At 34.2% G+C, this 17,706-nt stretch overlaps 2 protein-coding genes and 1 pseudogene across 5 annotated transcripts; 1 reads left to right on the top strand and 2 right to left on the bottom strand.

Annotated features, from left to right (window-relative positions):
• The first annotated feature begins 5,517 nt into the window (after positions 1 to 5,517).
• On the top strand, positions 5,518 to 8,081 carry LOC105792370 (L-ascorbate peroxidase, cytosolic). Of its 2 annotated transcripts, none has more exons than XM_012620914.2 (10): positions 5,518 to 5,685; positions 5,757 to 5,888; positions 5,978 to 6,152; positions 6,264 to 6,329; positions 6,840 to 6,888; positions 6,996 to 7,081; positions 7,184 to 7,263; positions 7,368 to 7,470; positions 7,587 to 7,645; positions 7,748 to 8,081. In XM_012620914.2, the coding sequence occupies exons 2-10, from the start codon at positions 5,770 to 5,772 to the stop codon at positions 7,761 to 7,763; spliced, it is 753 nt and encodes a 250-aa protein (XP_012476368.1). In that variant the 5' UTR covers positions 5,518 to 5,685; positions 5,757 to 5,769; the 3' UTR covers positions 7,764 to 8,081. The 2 variants fall into 2 exon arrangements, with proteins under 2 accessions (XP_012476368.1, XP_012476369.1); XM_012620915.2 differs by having other exon boundaries at positions 5,522 to 5,685; positions 5,764 to 5,888.
• A 970-nt stretch (positions 8,082 to 9,051) lies between these two features.
• Positions 9,052 to 12,022, bottom strand: LOC105792366 (NAC domain-containing protein 1). Of its 3 annotated transcripts, none has more exons than XM_012620910.2 (6): positions 11,725 to 12,022; positions 11,350 to 11,636; positions 10,672 to 10,791; positions 10,381 to 10,572; positions 9,899 to 10,300; positions 9,052 to 9,810 (listed from the first exon to the last, which is right to left on the bottom strand). In XM_012620910.2, the coding sequence occupies exons 1-6, from the start codon at positions 11,870 to 11,872 to the stop codon at positions 9,517 to 9,519; spliced, it is 1,443 nt and encodes a 480-aa protein (XP_012476364.1). In that variant the 5' UTR covers positions 11,873 to 12,022; the 3' UTR covers positions 9,052 to 9,516. The 3 variants fall into 3 exon arrangements, with proteins under 3 accessions (XP_012476364.1, XP_012476363.1, XP_012476365.1); XM_012620909.2 differs by having other exon boundaries at positions 10,672 to 10,794; positions 11,725 to 12,021; XM_012620911.2 differs by lacking the exon at positions 10,672 to 10,791 and having other exon boundaries at positions 11,725 to 12,020.
• A 2,479-nt stretch (positions 12,023 to 14,501) lies between these two features.
• On the bottom strand, positions 14,502 to 17,412 carry LOC105792367 (FHA domain-containing protein FHA2-like; annotated as a pseudogene).
• Between the last annotated feature and the right edge of the window lie 294 nt (positions 17,413 to 17,706).

The raw sequence follows: 17,706 nt of genomic DNA, 5'->3' as shown, positions 1-17,706 counted from the left end.
GACACGCACTCAACATCCTATTTCTCGGTTTGTATCCTATGGAAATTTATCTAAGTCTTACAAAGCTTTTGTGACTAATGTTGATTCTGTAAAAATTTTAAAAAATATAGAAGAGGCTCTTGAATCAGCTGAGTGGAGACAAGCCGTGATGGAAGAAATGAAGGCCCTCAAAAACAATGAAACATGGGAAGTGTCGGATCTGCCTAAAGGAAAAAAACCGTAGGGTGCAAATGGATTTTTACTACAAAATTTAAACTCGATGGCCGTATTGACCAATACAAAGCTCGACTTGTGGCTAAGGGATTCACCCAAACTTATGGTTTCGACTACAACGAAACGTTTGCACCGGTTGCCAAGCTAAACACCGTTTGGGTCCTGCTATCTCTTGCTGCCAACCTTGATTGGCACTTGACTCAATTGGATGTAAAAAATGATTTTCTCAACGGGGAATTAAATGAGGAGGTGTATATGGATTTCCCACCAGGGTTTGAAGAAAACAAAGACCAAGTGTGTAAGTTGAAGAAGTCCTTATATGGGCTGAAACAATCTCCACGAGCGTGGTTCAGCCGATTTGCAAAAGTTATGACTAGCAGAAATTACATTCAAGGACAGACAGACCACACCATGTTCTACAAGCACTCGGAAGAGGGTAAATGCCGCATCCTTATCGTTTATGTTGACGATATAATAATAACAGGAAATGGCTCGAGCGAAATTTTGAGATTGAAAGAATTTCTTGGTACAGAGTTTGAACTTAAAGACTTGGGAAGTCTTAAATATTTTCTTGGTATGGAGGTAGCAAGGTCGAAAAAAGGTATCTTCATTTCCCAAAGGAAATATGTTCTTGATCTCTTGTCGGAAGTTAGTTTGATGGGCAAGAAACCGGTAAAACTCCTATGGAGTTTAACCTCAAATTGGGAACTAATGAGGATGGAGAAAAAATCGACGGGGAGATATCAACGTCTAGTAGGAAGGCTCATCTACCTATCTCACACCCGTCCGGACATAGCCTTGATGTGAGTGTTATTAGCCAAGATATGCATGCCCAGGAGAAGCACTTGGAAGTGCATATAGAATACTAAGATATCTAAAAGGAACTCTGGTAAAGGCACATACTTCAAGAAAACTATCAACCAAGCATGGAAGTCTACACCGATACAGACTAGGCGAGTTACATTAATGATAGACGCCTACAAGCGGCTATTGTAGTTATGTTTGGGGTAATCTCGTGGACGTGGAGGAGCAAAAAAGCGATCGGTGGTACGCATAGCTGCAGAGGCGAGTATCGAGCTCTATCTCATGGTATATGCGAAGGAGTTTGGATACAAAGACTTATGGGAGAATTAAAAGTGCCTTTTATCGGACCTATGAAGATGTCTTTGTGACAACCAGTGTCATTGTCAAGATAGCACATAATCCTGCATCATGATCGGACCAAACACGTGGAAATAGATCGTCACTTTATAAAAGAAAAAGTACACTCGAGAAGTATGCATCACCTACCTACCTACTAGACAACAAGTTGCGACATGTTAACCAAAAGTTTGAGCGAAGCATGTTTGAAGAACTTAGTGGCAAGTCGGGTTTGATTAACATCTACACTCCAAACTTGATGGGGAGTGTTGGAATCCTATAATTAATGATAGAAATCGATGGTATTGGAATCCCTATAATTAATGATAGAAATCATTGGAATCCTTGTAAATAGAAACTAATCTCGATTACCGATTCTTAGGAAATTAGGATATCAATTACTAATTCTTAGGAATTAGGATTTATTTCCTTTAAAATGATTTTTTTTCTCTTTATAAAGCTGTAAACTAAAGTAGTAGCAATATAACATAATTTTTCTTCTGAGTATTTTTTCAGTTAGGAGTGAGGCCCTTAAGAGTTTAGAAAACATCATCAAATTCGTTCAACAGGTCTTCTAACTCCTGAGGCAGATTACCTTAAGGAAGAGATAAAGCTACGTGAGTGCATATAGAAAACAACATATGATAAATACCATTTTCTACCAAACTGGAGTATTTAGAAAACTGGTCACTAGGGAAAGTTGAAGAGATTCTAGTGGAATTTTACTAAGGTTACTTTGGTGACCCTGGACTGAAACTACATAATTAAGAAGTTGAAATTCCATATTATAGACCCTAAGGAAGATAGCCATTGAATACCAATGATGAGATCACATCATTTAACAAGAAGTACTAAGAAGTTGGTAGTGAACTGATACCTCTGAACTTCCCAAATAACAACCCTACAAATGCCTTGAGTGAACATACTCCCTCCATTAGCAATCATTACCTTCATCTTATCAACTATTTCCACTGATAAGTGTAACTTTTTGGCCAATTTGGAGTCAATAAAATTGTGTGTAGCCCTTGAGTCAATCAACATAATTACCTCTAAAAATTGATTCGAGTTGCCAACCTCATAGTTTGATGCCCCTGTGTCTTTTTCAGTGCATGAAGAGATAAAGGAGGTCTGTTTTCACTGCTTTCATAGTCAAGTTGCTTAAGACAATCCCGAAAGTTCTCAACAGTAGGACAGTATCATCCAATCAACAAAAGGCTCAATCACAAGCTGGTACATCTGTTCTTTGTTACACTTGTGACCTGAAGTGTACTTAGAGGTACACTAGAAACAAAGCCCATTTTTCCTCTTATCATGATTTGAACCCTTGATAAGGTTGCTTAACAAACCCCACGCTGCCCTCTTGTGAGTTTGGAAACAAGGTTTTATAATGTCCTACCCCACCACTAGAACCCATGTGTTTCCTAGGATTGCCCCCAACTACGTTTTCTACTTGCTTAACTATCAAATAACCATCAATTAAATTCTGAGGTTTAAACAGCCTAAGGTATTGACCAATCTCAGCTCGTAAGTTACTAATGAATATACTCAAAGCATAAGATTCAGGGAGGTGAATTTGATTTAGTAAACTCACAAATTGGTCATGAAAGTGTTCCACGGTTCCACATTGCTTGAGAGACCACCTTAAGCCCTTTAGCATAAGTTTCCCAGGATAATTAGTAAAGACCACCTTGCCTCTGAGTGAAAAAATGGTGCCAGTCTAAGGCCTTCCCTTCCAAATGAAGCATAACCATACACACCTTAGCTTGATCCCCTATACCCTTAGCCTCAAAATATTGCTCTAACTTCGACCACCATCCTAAAAAATCCAACCTATCGAAATGGGGACAATCAAACTTAACCTGTTTGACAGTGGACTCTACACTACTAACACGAGAGTATGATCCTAGATCTAATTATGGTGACAATATAATTGGCTCTTTAGGAGGAAAACTAGGTAGAGGTTCCCTTAAAATGCCCTTACCCTTGCTCTGTCCGAAATTGGTAGCGCCTGAAGTTTGTGGCTTCCCCAATAATTGTTCCAAAAGAGAATAAAATTCAGTTCGCATATCATTCTTGAAACTTTACTGAAAATCCTTAAATCTTCCATCCATCTTCACTTCAATATCCACCCTGAACTGAGACATTTTCTATTGCAACCGAGCCATGTCTTTTTGTAGTCGAGTAGTAACTCCTTCGCTGGCCATAAGGAATGTAGCAACTCTGATACCCTTATTGTGATTCGAAATTTGAAAGAAGAGAAGAAGAGAAAAATAAAGAAAAAAAGAAGTAGAAGAATTCAAATTTAGAGAATAAGAGAGAAGAGAGAAAAAAGTAGAATCTATTATGTAATTTTTATAACCAACTCATCTTCCTCCAGCGGTACAAAAAGGAAAAAGTAACGGCCAGTACAGCCCGTCACGCTGTTAGCCAACAACTGTTCAAAACGAATCGTTTCACTATAGAACTAAAACACAAACAGAAATGTGCACTGTTTTGACCAAGCTGCTATTACTACTAAACATAACGTTTTGGCTAATTGCACTTAAAGAACAGAATTAAAACAAAACATAGCTAATTGCACTTAAAGAACAGAATTAAAACAAAACATAATTAACGACATTTTAAATTCCAACGGTAAACTAAACTATTCCATAACACAATACGTTAAAGACTGGCTTCAAAAGATGCTCGACAATTAATCGCCACTCAAATAAGAAAAAAGACCCAAGAGAGTAAGGAAAAATATAATCATGAATTTTGACTTGATTTGTAAAAAAAAATGAAGATTTGGGTTTTTTTTTTGGCTTTTACTGCACGGTAAATGTTAGTGGTTAATGTGAGGAATTTTTATTTAAGTCTTTTGATTGGTTCATAGATTTATATCTGGTTTCAAATTAGATAGAAAAAATATATTTTTTCCCTAAAACTATCATTTGAGATCAAAAATTTTTAGAAGAGGATAGTCGTTCGAGTATTCTCATGGAATCAAGTAATAACTAGTTTTTCTTAAGGTTTGCGTATTTCATTTTTACTTTTTCTAAAAGAAGTTCAACAAATCCTAAATCTACGACAAAAACTTGAAAGTTTCGCCGTCTTCCACCGCTCAAAAGGTAACCACTGCAGTATATGAAATTCATCCACACCGACCACATTTCCATCTCATTCATCTTTGTCTCTACCTCTGCCAACGCATTATCCCCTCCCCTTGTCGCCTCGACTTTTCCTTCTATTCGATTTTGTAAATTTTGCAGGTTTTTTTAAAATTTTTTTCGTCATATACATTTTAGTTTTTTTTTATGTATATTGTATGACGTTTTATACTATTTTTTTATAATTTAATTATTAAGTGCTAAATACATTATTATATAAATTTTAAAACTGCCGCACCATCAATTTATCATAAACTTAAACGATGAATTTAATTTTTTCAAATTTTTATAATTAAGTGAATACCAATACCGTTTACTTATTTTAAAATCAAACTCGCAGTAGTTAATAGACAAAATCACCTTATTACAAGCTACTATTGAACTTTTAGTTGCTTTTTATGCCACCACGTTTAGTTTGACCACTAAATTATCACTTTTCATGCAACCATATTTTAAATATCTCATATTTAATATTTCTTTTCATATACTATAAACATACTTTTCAGTTTTTTCTTAATTTAGAATAATTAAAAATAAAAATTGAATATATCAAACTAAATTGGTTTTTAAAAATAATTTTTTTATTTCTTAATATTTTAACAGAACAAATCTAATCTAATCATTAAATTTTTTTTATTTTATAAACTCATTAAATGAATAGATAGTGGCCACAAACGTGATTTATTTGCGAGATATTAAAATCATATCTTAGAAATAGATGGGTCATAAACGTTGGCGTACCTAGCCCGCTGTTGTAATAATCGCTTCAATTCAAAAGGCATCTTCTTTATTTCAAGGTGTTCACACTGAGTGTGAGTACATATCTATATATATATATATATTTTTAAATCCAGATGTTTCTATTAAATTCGCTCTCCCTAAATCCCGTCGAATTTTCCAAATAAAATAAATAGTTTTTTTTTCTGAGAAAAAATATTGACCAATCTTTTTCTTCGAAAGTGAAAAAGAAAAAACAAAAATCAGCCCACCTAACCCACAATCACAGCCGTACATCAATAATTTTCAACCCACATCAAAGCCGTCCATTCTCAAAACAAACACCATTTCCGCTCTTCACTCCCCCATATATATCCTCCTCCTTTTCACCAGAGTGTGCTTGTGCTCAACTCGTGTACATCGCGTGGCTTTCCTATCTTCATTTCATAGCACTCTCCGACGAAAGGTTCGTTTTCGCTCTGAGTTTGGAACCTGTTTTGGAGATTGTTGATATGATTTGAATTTTTTTTTTCGTAGAAACCAGAGAAAAATGACCAAGTGTTACCCAACCGTTAGCGAGGAGTACCAAAACGCCGTTCAAAAGGCTAAGAGGAAGCTAAGAGGTCTCATCGCTGAGAAGAACTGTGCTCCACTCATGCTCCGTCTAGCGTAAGCTTCTCTTTTTTCTATCGTCTGATTTGAAATTTGGTATTGAGATCCGTGAAGCTGATAGGCCTTACGGTGATGGTTGGGGACAGGTGGCACTCAGCTGGAACTTTTGATGTCAAGACCAAGACCGGAGGTCCATTCGGAACCATGAAGCAACCTGCTGAGCTCGCTCATGCTGCTAACAACGGTCTCGATATTGCAGTCAGGCTTCTCGAGCCGATCAAGGAGCAGTTCCCTATCCTTTCATACGCTGACTTCTATCAGGTATCTAACTCTTGATCGGATTTTCTGTTCTTGCTTTCAGATTTAACCGATTTATGTTTGAGGGTTTGACTGGTTTTGACTGTATTCTTTTTGGCGTTTTAAAATTTGTAGCTTGCTGGTGTTGTTGCTGTTGAGATCACCGGTGGGCCTGAAGTTCCATTCCATCCTGGAAGAGAGGTGAGTCTTAATCTCTAATGTATGATTCAATGATGTGGTCTGGTTAGTGTATAATGCTGTGCTTTTAGGATATATCCCCAAATTACATATTATCTTCGACTCAATCTGCAATGTGATACTTCTGATTTGGTGTAGTTATACGCTTAAAACTTTGATTTTAATTTAATTATAGAGCATAGACATTTAAACGACAAATAAATAAATTATTATTATGTCGGATGAATATTATTATTTGTTCATATGATAAAACGATGGCACATAAGTAACTGGATAAATGGTACCAAAATTTTTTGTATGCAGTTGCTCCAAATCAATGTTTTTGTATCGCATTATACAATGAATCAAAGTTTAGTTTTGGGATTTGTCAGTTAGTTTCTGTAGATTTTCTTCATTATAAAATGGTTAAATGTTAGAGCATGTTGTTCAATTGTTCTTAATAGTGTTGTCAACTCTTAACTGTGTATTTCAATGTTACTGTATTTACCTAGAGGTGTTTGGAAATAAATGCAGGACAAGCCTCACCCACCACCTGAGGGTCGTCTTCCCAATGCTACTGAGGGTTAGTCTATACGATTTGTCTTCTAATGTTGTTGTTCTATTGAGAATTAAAACACGGCTCAGTGTCTGTAATGATCTTGGTTTAATCTTTTGAAAAATATTTTGCAGGAGCTGATCACTTGAGGCAGGTGTTTAGTCATCAAATGGGTCTTAGCGACCAGGACATTGTTGCTCTTTCTGGTGGCCACACCCTGGTCTGTTCTAAAATATTAAATTGTCTTGTTTTCTTGAAGTTTGCAATGTTGAAATTTCCTATCCACTTACAATGATATATGTTTTCTTTGCTTTCGATGCAGGGAAGGTGCCACAAGGAGAGGTCTGGATTTGAGGGACCATGGACTACCAACCCTCTTATCTTTGACAACTCTTACTTCAAGTGAGTTTCTGTTTTTATGAGTTGTGGGTTTCTCCCTTGAGTTGTGATGAACAATTTGTCCTAGAATTGATTTAAGTTTATGCTAATCGGATAATATATTATAGGGAGCTCTTGACTGGAGAGAAGGACGGCCTGTTACAGCTGCCAACTGACAAAGTTCTCCTTTCCGACCCTGTTTTCCGTCCATTGGTCGACAAATATGCGGCTGTACATAACTCCTTCCTTCTGACATCTTTTCTTTCCATTACAACGAATCAAGATTTTGATACAATCACCAATTAAGAAGTTAAATGTTAATTCTGATTATCATCTCTTCTTTGCAGGATGAGGATGCTTTCTTTGCTGATTACACTGAAGCTCACCTGAAGCTCTCTGAGCTAGGGTAATCTTTGCATTCATTTCTACTCGACGCTCAGTTATGTTGTACTTGATTTCAATTTTGTTTATGAGAAGTACTGATAGTATCTATTCCGTCTACTTCCAGATTTGCTGATGCATAAGCTGATGATTGCATAAGAGGAAGAAGCCAACAACACAATCCTACAAAGACGTTTTAGGTTTTGTTTTCTCTCTAAAGTTGGCTTAAGGAATGAATTTGGGTGGTTTTATTTGGGGAGATTCCGGAGACAAGTTATTCTCGACAATTTCTTCTAAAGTCACATTCCCCATCTTGGTCATTAATCGTTGTTTGTAGCTCTTGCATTTGCTTTCTTCCACCATTGTGGACAATTATTAAATTTGATATTAGCTCTTCATCATTTAAACTTTAAAGATTATCAAATTTAACTTTGAACAAGTTAAGGATGTTTCTTTGAGAATTTACCTCTCTTTGAATGAGCAAACTCACCAAATTCCTCTATTTAACCAGTCCAAGACTTACCTTGTTCAAAGTTCCACCATCTACGCATATCGATTCTTTTTCTTTAAAACATATAACACATAATACCCATAATCATGTTCATGAAGGAATCTTGTAAACTAACCTTAAATAACCATTTTAGGGATGACAAAAATGCATTTTCTTACTTCATTCTTCACTTCTTCACGCTAGCTCAAGCCTTTTTTCACTAGCTCATGAAAACCCTTACTTCCAATGGTAAAGATGATGATGGAACCATGCTGGGAAATGAGTTTTCTACAAGATATTAACAAGAAAATAACTTGGGTTGTGTAGATTTTTGGTTGGATTAGTGAGAAGAAATGAGAAGAGAAAATTTTATCTTCTTCCATGCGAAGGGCCAGCAAAGAGTGAGGAAAAAGATGAGCACTTCTCATCTTTTCTTTCTTTTATTTACACTACAAAGAAATTGTTATATACTGACGCTACAAACACGTCGCTAAAGATAAAAAGCTGTCTCTTTAAGTTCAGAAATCACGGTCAAAAAGGCTACGCCGATGAAAATTACCCGTTGGTAGATGTACCATCAGTTTACACTTTTGTTGACAGAAAATGTGATCGTCAGAATAGGTTTAATGACCCATACTGACAACAGTAGCGCCACTAAAATAGAAACTGTCAGTATAGGTACTGTCTGCCATTGGTGATATGCGCATATATATAGTTACAAACATGTCCGTCTAATGACAGTCTGGACCGTCAGTTAAGAATCTTGTTAATATAGATATTCTGACTGTTTATCTGTTTAGGGTTAAATTCTAAATTTATCCTTAAGTATATAGCAACAGTATAACTTGTTAGGATCCAATGGTTAATTTTGTAATCTCAATTAATAATAATAATTTATTTATATTTTTTGCTCAAGATACTTCATATAAAAACCAACTAAATCAGAAACATCATAAAAACATAATCATAACATAAACCTGATGCATAACCCAAACCAACTAGTCACTAATCATCAACTAAACCAAATACATGGTCGAAATTCAAGATCCAAACAAAGTCGAAATGGTCCTACACATTCCTATGAACCATCACTTGTACAAAAAAAAAAAAGTGCTAATGAAATCAATATAAAATAATAAAGAACTGAGAGAAAACATAAATTTTGACCCTTATATTATTTGGTATTTGATGTGATTTGAAGTATATAGAGACAGAACCAAGCAGAAGCTTTGAACAGTGGTGCTAATATTAGAGAGGTCATCTCTTTTGGTTCAATAAAAGCACCATTTTGTATAAAGGAGTCCACATACTTGGTTAGACCCAGAGCTCATATGGGTTTGCTAGTAGAGGGTATTCTTCTCTCCGGAGGTTGAGCAATGCAGTTTCAATACCACAACTTTAATCCATCACATTCGACGTGGTCTTTTACTAGACTTCTCCATCGAATTTGATGATTCCATCAGCGCACCTATGCAGGGCAAGCTGAAGCCTTCACCGTCAGCTGCCAAACACCATTGCGTGTTTCCTTCTTGAAGGTAAGCTTTATTTTTATCAGCTAAAGTTGAATTCAAGAACTCACCATCTTCTTTTTTGGTGATGTATTGATTTTGAATCCAGTTCGAGTTATTAGTTGCCTCTGGCTCTGCTAATAACTCACCAAACAACGATCTGCTATATAATCCATCGTTATATAACAATTCCTGAAACATGGACAAAAATAGGTTAGTTCTTTGCATTTTTTATTTTTACATTTTGCACCGATAAATGATTACTAGAGATAGATTTTACTGTTGAAATTGTGTCTTCTTCAACGAGATACTTTAGGTTAGAAGGCATTTCGAAGCCCTCATCCACATCAACTATATTATGTTGATTGCTTCTTTCATTAGCGACAGTTTCATCATAGCTAATGACAGACATTTCGGTGCCCTCTTCTATAACAACTATATTATGTTGATTGCTTCTTTCATTAGTAACGGTTTCATCATAGCTAATGATAGGCGTTTCGATGCCCTTTTCCGCAACAACTATATTATGTTGATTGCTACTTTCATTAGTGATGGTTTCGTCAAAGCTAGTGATAATTAAGTTGCAAGACTCGTCATCTTGTTCAATGGTGCTATACAGATCTTGAACCCAATTATTGTCCTCAAGTCCATTTTGATACACCTTAAAAATGTGCGAAGGTACCTGAAGGAGAGAAATACGAATTAGTTTTAGATAGTCATCTTCAACATCATCCACATGGATAATCGATTCACGCATCTTACTTCTGGGATTGCATCCTCTGCAACATGGTTTACGAAATTAGTTGATATATTTGGGCCTTCATCTTCATCAACTATATTATGTTGATTGCTTCTTTCATCACCATATGTATCGACGGTGCGGCAAAGGTTATGAACATCGTTATGGTTGTTAGATGCTTCCGGCTCACTTGACCCGTTAGGATCTAGGATGTCCTGACCGTAGGAAAAGAAATGGCGATTGTGAATATCCGCATCATAATCGAGATTGGAAACTGAATGAAGAAAAGAAACATAAAGAATCTAAGTTCTAACCTCTAATGGTGCATTGATTGCTACATGATTTTCTAAATCAGAAAGAGAATACTGATCTAATTGACCGGCTTCTTTACTGGAAATGTTTGTCTTTTTCTTCAGTTTACAAAGTTTGAAAGTCTTCTACACAAATTGGAGGACAAAAATATATGTATTGGTGAAATGAAAGCTCATGAATGAATATAAAAGACAACTATATAGATATTGCTGAGAGGAGACCAACTTTTTTCGAAGAAGTTTTTGAGAGCTGATGGATCTCTCAACGGATTGATATTATTCTTAATCAGAGTTTTATCTCTCAACTCTATAGAGTGCCCGAAGCGGGCAAGCGGTAGGTTTAATAGAGTAAGAGCTCTTTATCAGATCAGACCGTGTGTGGTACAAAACCACCTATCAAGAAGATGTGAGCCCATGTTCTTAAATGGTATCAATAATCAATTGGTTGTATATTTGCCCATTAATGCTATTTAAGGATTTGGGTTCAAACTCTACTAAGATGGCTCCTCGGTGAGCCACAGCTCGATCCAATAAATTGCTCCTATTTTATTGGACATGCAGCTTTAAATGAATAATATTGACCTGTTGAGAAATTAATCGGCTCCCAATGACGATACTTCAAAAGCTTCTCTAACAAGTCGACCCCTTAACACACACACAGCAGTGGGAAAGATTACTTACTTGATGAGAATTAGTTGAGTCAAGCATAGCTTTGAGTTCATACTCATGCATAACCCAACAAGTATTATTTCTGATTTTATCATTGCATTGGCCTTTATAGAAAAGCAAAGTCTTCTTGTTTCCAATCTCCATTCCGGTTTCAGAGTTAACTATCTTACGAGCTTTGCCGGTAATCTTCCAATACCCCTCCAGAGTGGTCCGGCTAACTAGTTTACTATTCCGATACTTATATTTTGGTGGGTACATAAAGTACCACAATCGATCCCCTGTCTGCAACACTGAACGCCCTGAAAAACAACCGCACACACACACGCTTATTCTTTTTAAAGATTTTCATATCTTGAACATGAATATTTCGAAGAAGAGATTATATACCGGGTAATTCCCAAGGCTCGAACTCGCAGATATCCGGGATTTCGGCAATAACTTGGACTAGAGAATCACGGTTGAAGGTTTTGATTTGCAGGTATTCAATGAGTTCTTCATCAGTTGGGTGGAATCTGAATCCCTTCACCATATTCATTCTTTTTCATGAGATTGCTAAATGAAACTCAAAAAAACAAAGAAAAGGGTTGAAGAAGATGATGAAACAAAGGATGAGTTTAAGAGAGCATAGGGGTGCATGTATATATAGCGAGAGAGCTAGATATAGAAACCACTCCTTGGCTCCTTGCTTGCTAAGTTGCAGTACAATAGAAACGTATCTCAACTTTTTTTTATTGGGTTTAGTCCCTCTATTATGTTAATTTTAAAATTTGAGATTTAATCTATTTTGATATAATTTTGATCTATTATATTATTAGCAGGTCCAAATTCATAAGTTGTCAATGAAAAATAAAGTGGATGATACTTTTATCATTATTCATTCGCATAATCAAGGGTCATTTGGTGATTAAATCAATGATAAATTTAAATATTAATAGAGTGTTTAAAGCTATTTAATAAATAAATAAATTATCACTTCAGTGATAGCAACTAATGGCGTTATTAATTTGGACTTGCTCATAAAATTATAAAATTAAAAGATCAAATTATGAATAATTAAAGTAAAGAAAATGAATTAAAAGAGGGACTAAATCCATAATTAGACCTTGAATTTTATGTCAGAAAGCATAGGTCATCACTACTTACTTAGTGATAACATAGCATAAATTTTATTTATTTACGTTGAAGCATTTTCATAACAAAATATATTCTATGGAAGAAATATGTAAAAGTTCGTAACAAGATATAATTTCGCGCGGAAGTAGTACTTTTTAAGTCAAGTCAAACTATGAGCAAAAGAAAGGAAGATTCTAGACCACCTATACTTTTTTCGAAAAAAAATTAGCCCCTATATTTTTATTTTGTGAAATTTAAATTTTTATTTTTAAATTAAAATTTAAGTCTAACTATTAATACTATTAATTTTTTTGTTAAATTTATTACTATGACATTTTTATTAAAAATAATCACTAAAAATGACTTGTAATTAGCTCAAATTTAATAAAAATATAACAGTTTTAATAATTAATTTTAAATTTTAAATCTGAAAAATAAAAAATAAAATTCTATATAATAAAAATACTAAGACTAAATTCTCAATTTTGAAAAATACAAAATCTTATGATATATTTTAAATTTTTTTATTAATTAGTCTTAATTCTTTTCTTACTTTGACTATTGATATTCAATTTTTAGTTATATTATGATAAAAAATAGTTAAATTATTATTTTTAAATAATTAAATCGTTAAATTTTTTATGGAACTGATACTTGACAGTTCATATATAATTCGTTGCTAGCATGAATACTTAATTGACGAAAAATTTTGAATTATTAATATAATAAAATTTGCAGAATTGGTTCTGAATGTTGTTCAAATTACTTTGATTAACTAAATTCTGTAATTCGTTTATTTTGTTGAATTTTCTTGTCATAAATTTAATTCATTTATTTTAAAAAAATTCATAAGAAAATATATTCTATCAAATATTATATAAAATCATAACAAAATATAACTTTGTGAATAAGTATTACTTTTGAGTGAATTCAACGATGTGCAAGGAATGGATGATTCTAGACCATCCTTTGTTTTGTAGTCGTTAATGGAGAGAAATTTTTTAAGGTCAAAATGTGCTTATAGTCCCTGTATTTTTAAAATTGAGAATTTAGCCTTTTATTTTCTAAATTTTAAATTTTAGGTCTGATGTTAAGTAAGATTAAAATTTTGTAAAATTGATTCCTGTGGCATTTTGAAATTAAAAAAAGACTTCTCACTTCATAGCCACGTAATTAACTTGAATTTAACAAAAAAAGTTCGAATTTTGAAATCTAAAAAGTAAAGACATTAAATGCCTAAAACTACAAATACAAAGACTAAATTCCTAAAATTTAAAAAGTAAAGAGACTATAGGTATATTTTAACCTTTCTTTATAGTTTAGTTTTAATTTTTTTTTGTTGATTCTTAACCTTCAATTTAAAATCAAATTGTTTTTCTATGAAAAGTTGATTAAATTATAGCTTGATAGTTCATACATAATGAACATGAATAATTATTTAAAGGATTTTTTAATTTTTAAAATTTTAATAACTCAATAAACTTTTTTTTAATTTTATTAATGTTGACATGTTGTTAATATTATTACAATTTGTTAATAGTCGTAACTCGTAATGTAATTGTAAGAATTAGATTGATAGTTAAATCAATTAAATATCGATTTAATCAATTGAATCAATTTGTTTAAACATGATAAAATTGATTGAGAGAAATCTAAAACTTATTTTTAAAAATAAAGAAATTTATTAGAAATTAACAACAAAATTCATATATGATTCTCGAACCATATAAAACATTTTCTAAAAATTAAATATACTTACACATGTGCATCTCTCGGTAATAAGTTTGTTACAAGGTAATTCTCAAAAGGATGTCAACAATGAAATATAAGTTACAAAATGATTCGTAAAATATCTCAATATTTTCCTTTTAAAAATCAAAATAATTTAATTTCTATTAATTTTGAAAGTGAACAACTAAATTAATCACAATAATATTTTCTATCAATTGTACATGATTTTGATTAGTATAATAATGAATTTAACCTTAAAGTTTACATATTCTGTCAATTTAATCATAATTTAACAAATTTATCCTGCAATGTTTGTGTAAATATGTAAATGTTACAGCTGAATTTGTTGAACTCTTTAGAATTAAAGTCAAAATATATAAATATTGAAAGTTAAATTTGTTACTATACCAATCAAAATTATGCATAATTAACAAAAACATTAATACCGTAATAAATTATCTTTAGTTGCTCACTTTCGAAATTGACTCGGGCCAATTTCAGATTAGAGAAATTTTTTATGGTTTATAACAAGCATTCTTTCATTGCCACCATAAAATATTGGGATTCATTTACACAACAAGCCAGTTAAAGTGCTCAAACTGGGTGACCCTCAAGAAAAAAAGAATATTAACATCAATTTCTACCCAAACAGAACATGTAGGCTAAGATGATGAAACATTACCTTACGAAAGCAAAGAAACGAGAGAGACCAACTCCAGGATTATCCGACCCTTGGATCTCGTGTTGATGACAAAGTGTTCCGGGTATTTTCTTAATAACATTAGCAGATTGTACCATGGTTTTCCTTCGATTCAGGACCCAGCCAGTCCTCGAATGTTAGATACCTTCTAACATGGCTGTGATGCCAGATGTTACCGAACTGTTCAACTAACTGAAGAAGAAAAACGAAGTTATAGTAAGTAAGCAATCTTGTAAAATCCTAAAACTCGAAAAACCACAGGGCTGTGGTAAACAAAATGAGAGAAAGAATGATTGTGGCCTTTCTCGGGTAAGTGTATGTTATAATTCCGGCATGGTAAATATCGAAAACCATTTTCGCATTAAGTATTTAAAAGCATGGTAAAGCTTATCGATAAGGGAAGAATCAAAATAAAGCATAAGGACAACTATTGTCAAGTAGGCAGGGGTGTCCGAAGCACAAAATGGAAATAGTTTGAGATTTACGTCACGCTAAGGTTAAAACTAATCTCAGCATGGAGTTTCTCCATCGCCATCCATTCTCCAGGACCACAAATATCAGAAAGCACAGTTGCCACAGATGTCACCACATCCTTTTCTTCCAACTGCATAAGTTGTTGATTATTGGATTCACGGTCAACACTTGATCTTCCTTCTCCTTTCTTCTCTACCGGAACTGCAGACATCATAATACCAGACGGGACAGAACTTATTATCCATTATGTAAATAAGAAAGACTGTACTTTTCTTTACATCAGGTAAAATATAGAGAGAAAATGTTGACAGAATCGAAAGTTCATGCCGCAGTGGTGAGAAAGAGCATCAGAAAGCAATACTGTTCCATGAGATCCTACAAATCATTTTGCAGCTATAAAATCCGAAGGAACATATTGAAACCAAACATAAATTCTATGCCTAAAGCCTCATAAACTACATGATAACCATATTGTATGTTCCACAGCACAAACAATGGCAATTCTGAGGAGTATCTTTAACAACCACCAAAGAATGAAATGACTCGGGACCGTGTTAAACCAATGGATAGTGCGAATTCTCAAAAATCAGATCACTCAAAAGATAAAAAAGGATACCCACCGGCAGAATAAAGCATGACTTTAGTTAGATATAACCAAATAATGTCAAGATAAGAATTTGCCATACGATATACATTTTCTACTTTTATCTACGGCATTAAAGAACCTAAAGAATTCAGTATGGCTCAGCTAACGGTGTAACAAGAAGCAACTCTGGAACAAGAAAAACAGTACAAACCAGAATACGATATGATATTAACATCTAAACGTAGCGGCAGAGATTGAAATTCTAGAGACATTTGTAATAATATATGGAACACAACGGGACACTCCTACAAGATGATGACCGTTTAAACCATCAAATCGACAATGGCAACACCTGGCAATACATTTTGAATGCTGCAAATCACAAGATTCAGCAATGCCGGCAACTATAATACCGAAAAACCGAGAATGAAAAATTTTCTTCCTATAATGCCACAATAATCCCAAAAAACAACAGTAGATATCCAATTCACAATGTATACCTAATCACTAAATGCTTAACAATCATTAACTTTACACAGCAATTATAAAATAATGGCAAATTTTCTTCATATATTTCTATAATCATAACTACTGAAAACATAAAAGAAAGGGCAAAATTGATCAAAAAATTTCATAAATGTTGCTAACCTAATACTCCCGCCAAAGCTGCCTTTCCCCCGGCGCCGGCCTCTACGCTGCTATACCATTCTTCCCTTCTAACCTTCTTCCCGCCACTTCCAACGTCCTCTTCTTTGCCGTAATCTTCATAATATTCTCTTCCCCTCCCTTTCTTTGCCGCCACCGCAGAACTTGCCACGGAACCCACTGATCTCCCCGTCCTCGTTCCGCCATGGTAACCATGATGCGGCGGTCGGAGTCTGGTAAATCGACGCGTGATGCCTAGGCGCAAGTGTCCCCCGAGAATACTCCTTACAGGGAGAAGGAAGTAGAATTCTTTATCGCCGATTTGGAGGTCTGGAAAATCAAGCTTGACGGGGGGTTCCGGGGAGGTGGAGTACGCCTTCGACGAGGCAACCGTTTTTTCCGAGGACTTCGAGTGCGAAACGGTGCCGCGCGATGTCGTAGAAGATGCGGGCGTGGTGGCGGGAAATGTTCATGCCGCCACCGAGGCTGGCTAAGTCGACGTCGACGATGGATTTCTTGGAGTTGCGACCGAGCATTATGGAGTAGGTTTCCATGTAGTATTCGAAGTCTTCACCTTGTAGCTTTGCGAAGCCCGCCTCCACGTCGCTACCACCCGCCGTCTCCATCGTTGATTTTGGGTTTCGAATTGAATTATTATTGATTAATCGAATGGTCGAAGGTTGTTTCTGAAATAATGAAAAATAGAAAAGGTGTCGGAATTTGGAGAAAGGTTACTTGAAATTATCCTTTTTCTTCTTCTGATCTTCCATGGCCATGAGGGGATGTTTGGTTACAAAGAAAATTTGGTGCTGTTTGATGGTTTTAATTTTTTATATTCGAAACAACTAATTTAGTAAGTTTAGCGTTATTTAATTTTAAAAAGTTATAATATTATTATAAAATTATTCTTCTATAATTTTTTTTATTGTCATCGCTTGCATAAACCTTTCCTTCTTTCTCTTTTATAATTTTTTCATCAAATAGTTTTAAAATTTTACGAATTTATGAATTAAAATTTAAATAATTCCTTTTAAAATTTTTACATTAATTATCAAATTAATTTTGATTTAAGATATATTCTTTACTCGTCACTTAAAGCTTGTTAACCAGTTTTTAAAAT

The sequence above is a fragment of the Gossypium raimondii genome, chromosome 8, assembly GCF_025698545.1.
Source record: "Gossypium raimondii isolate GPD5lz chromosome 8, ASM2569854v1, whole genome shotgun sequence".
NCBI lineage: Eukaryota > Viridiplantae > Streptophyta > Magnoliopsida > Malvales > Malvaceae > Gossypium > Gossypium raimondii.
Note: the sequence above shows the minus strand (reverse complement) of the source record. Positions and strands in the feature narration are given on the sequence as shown.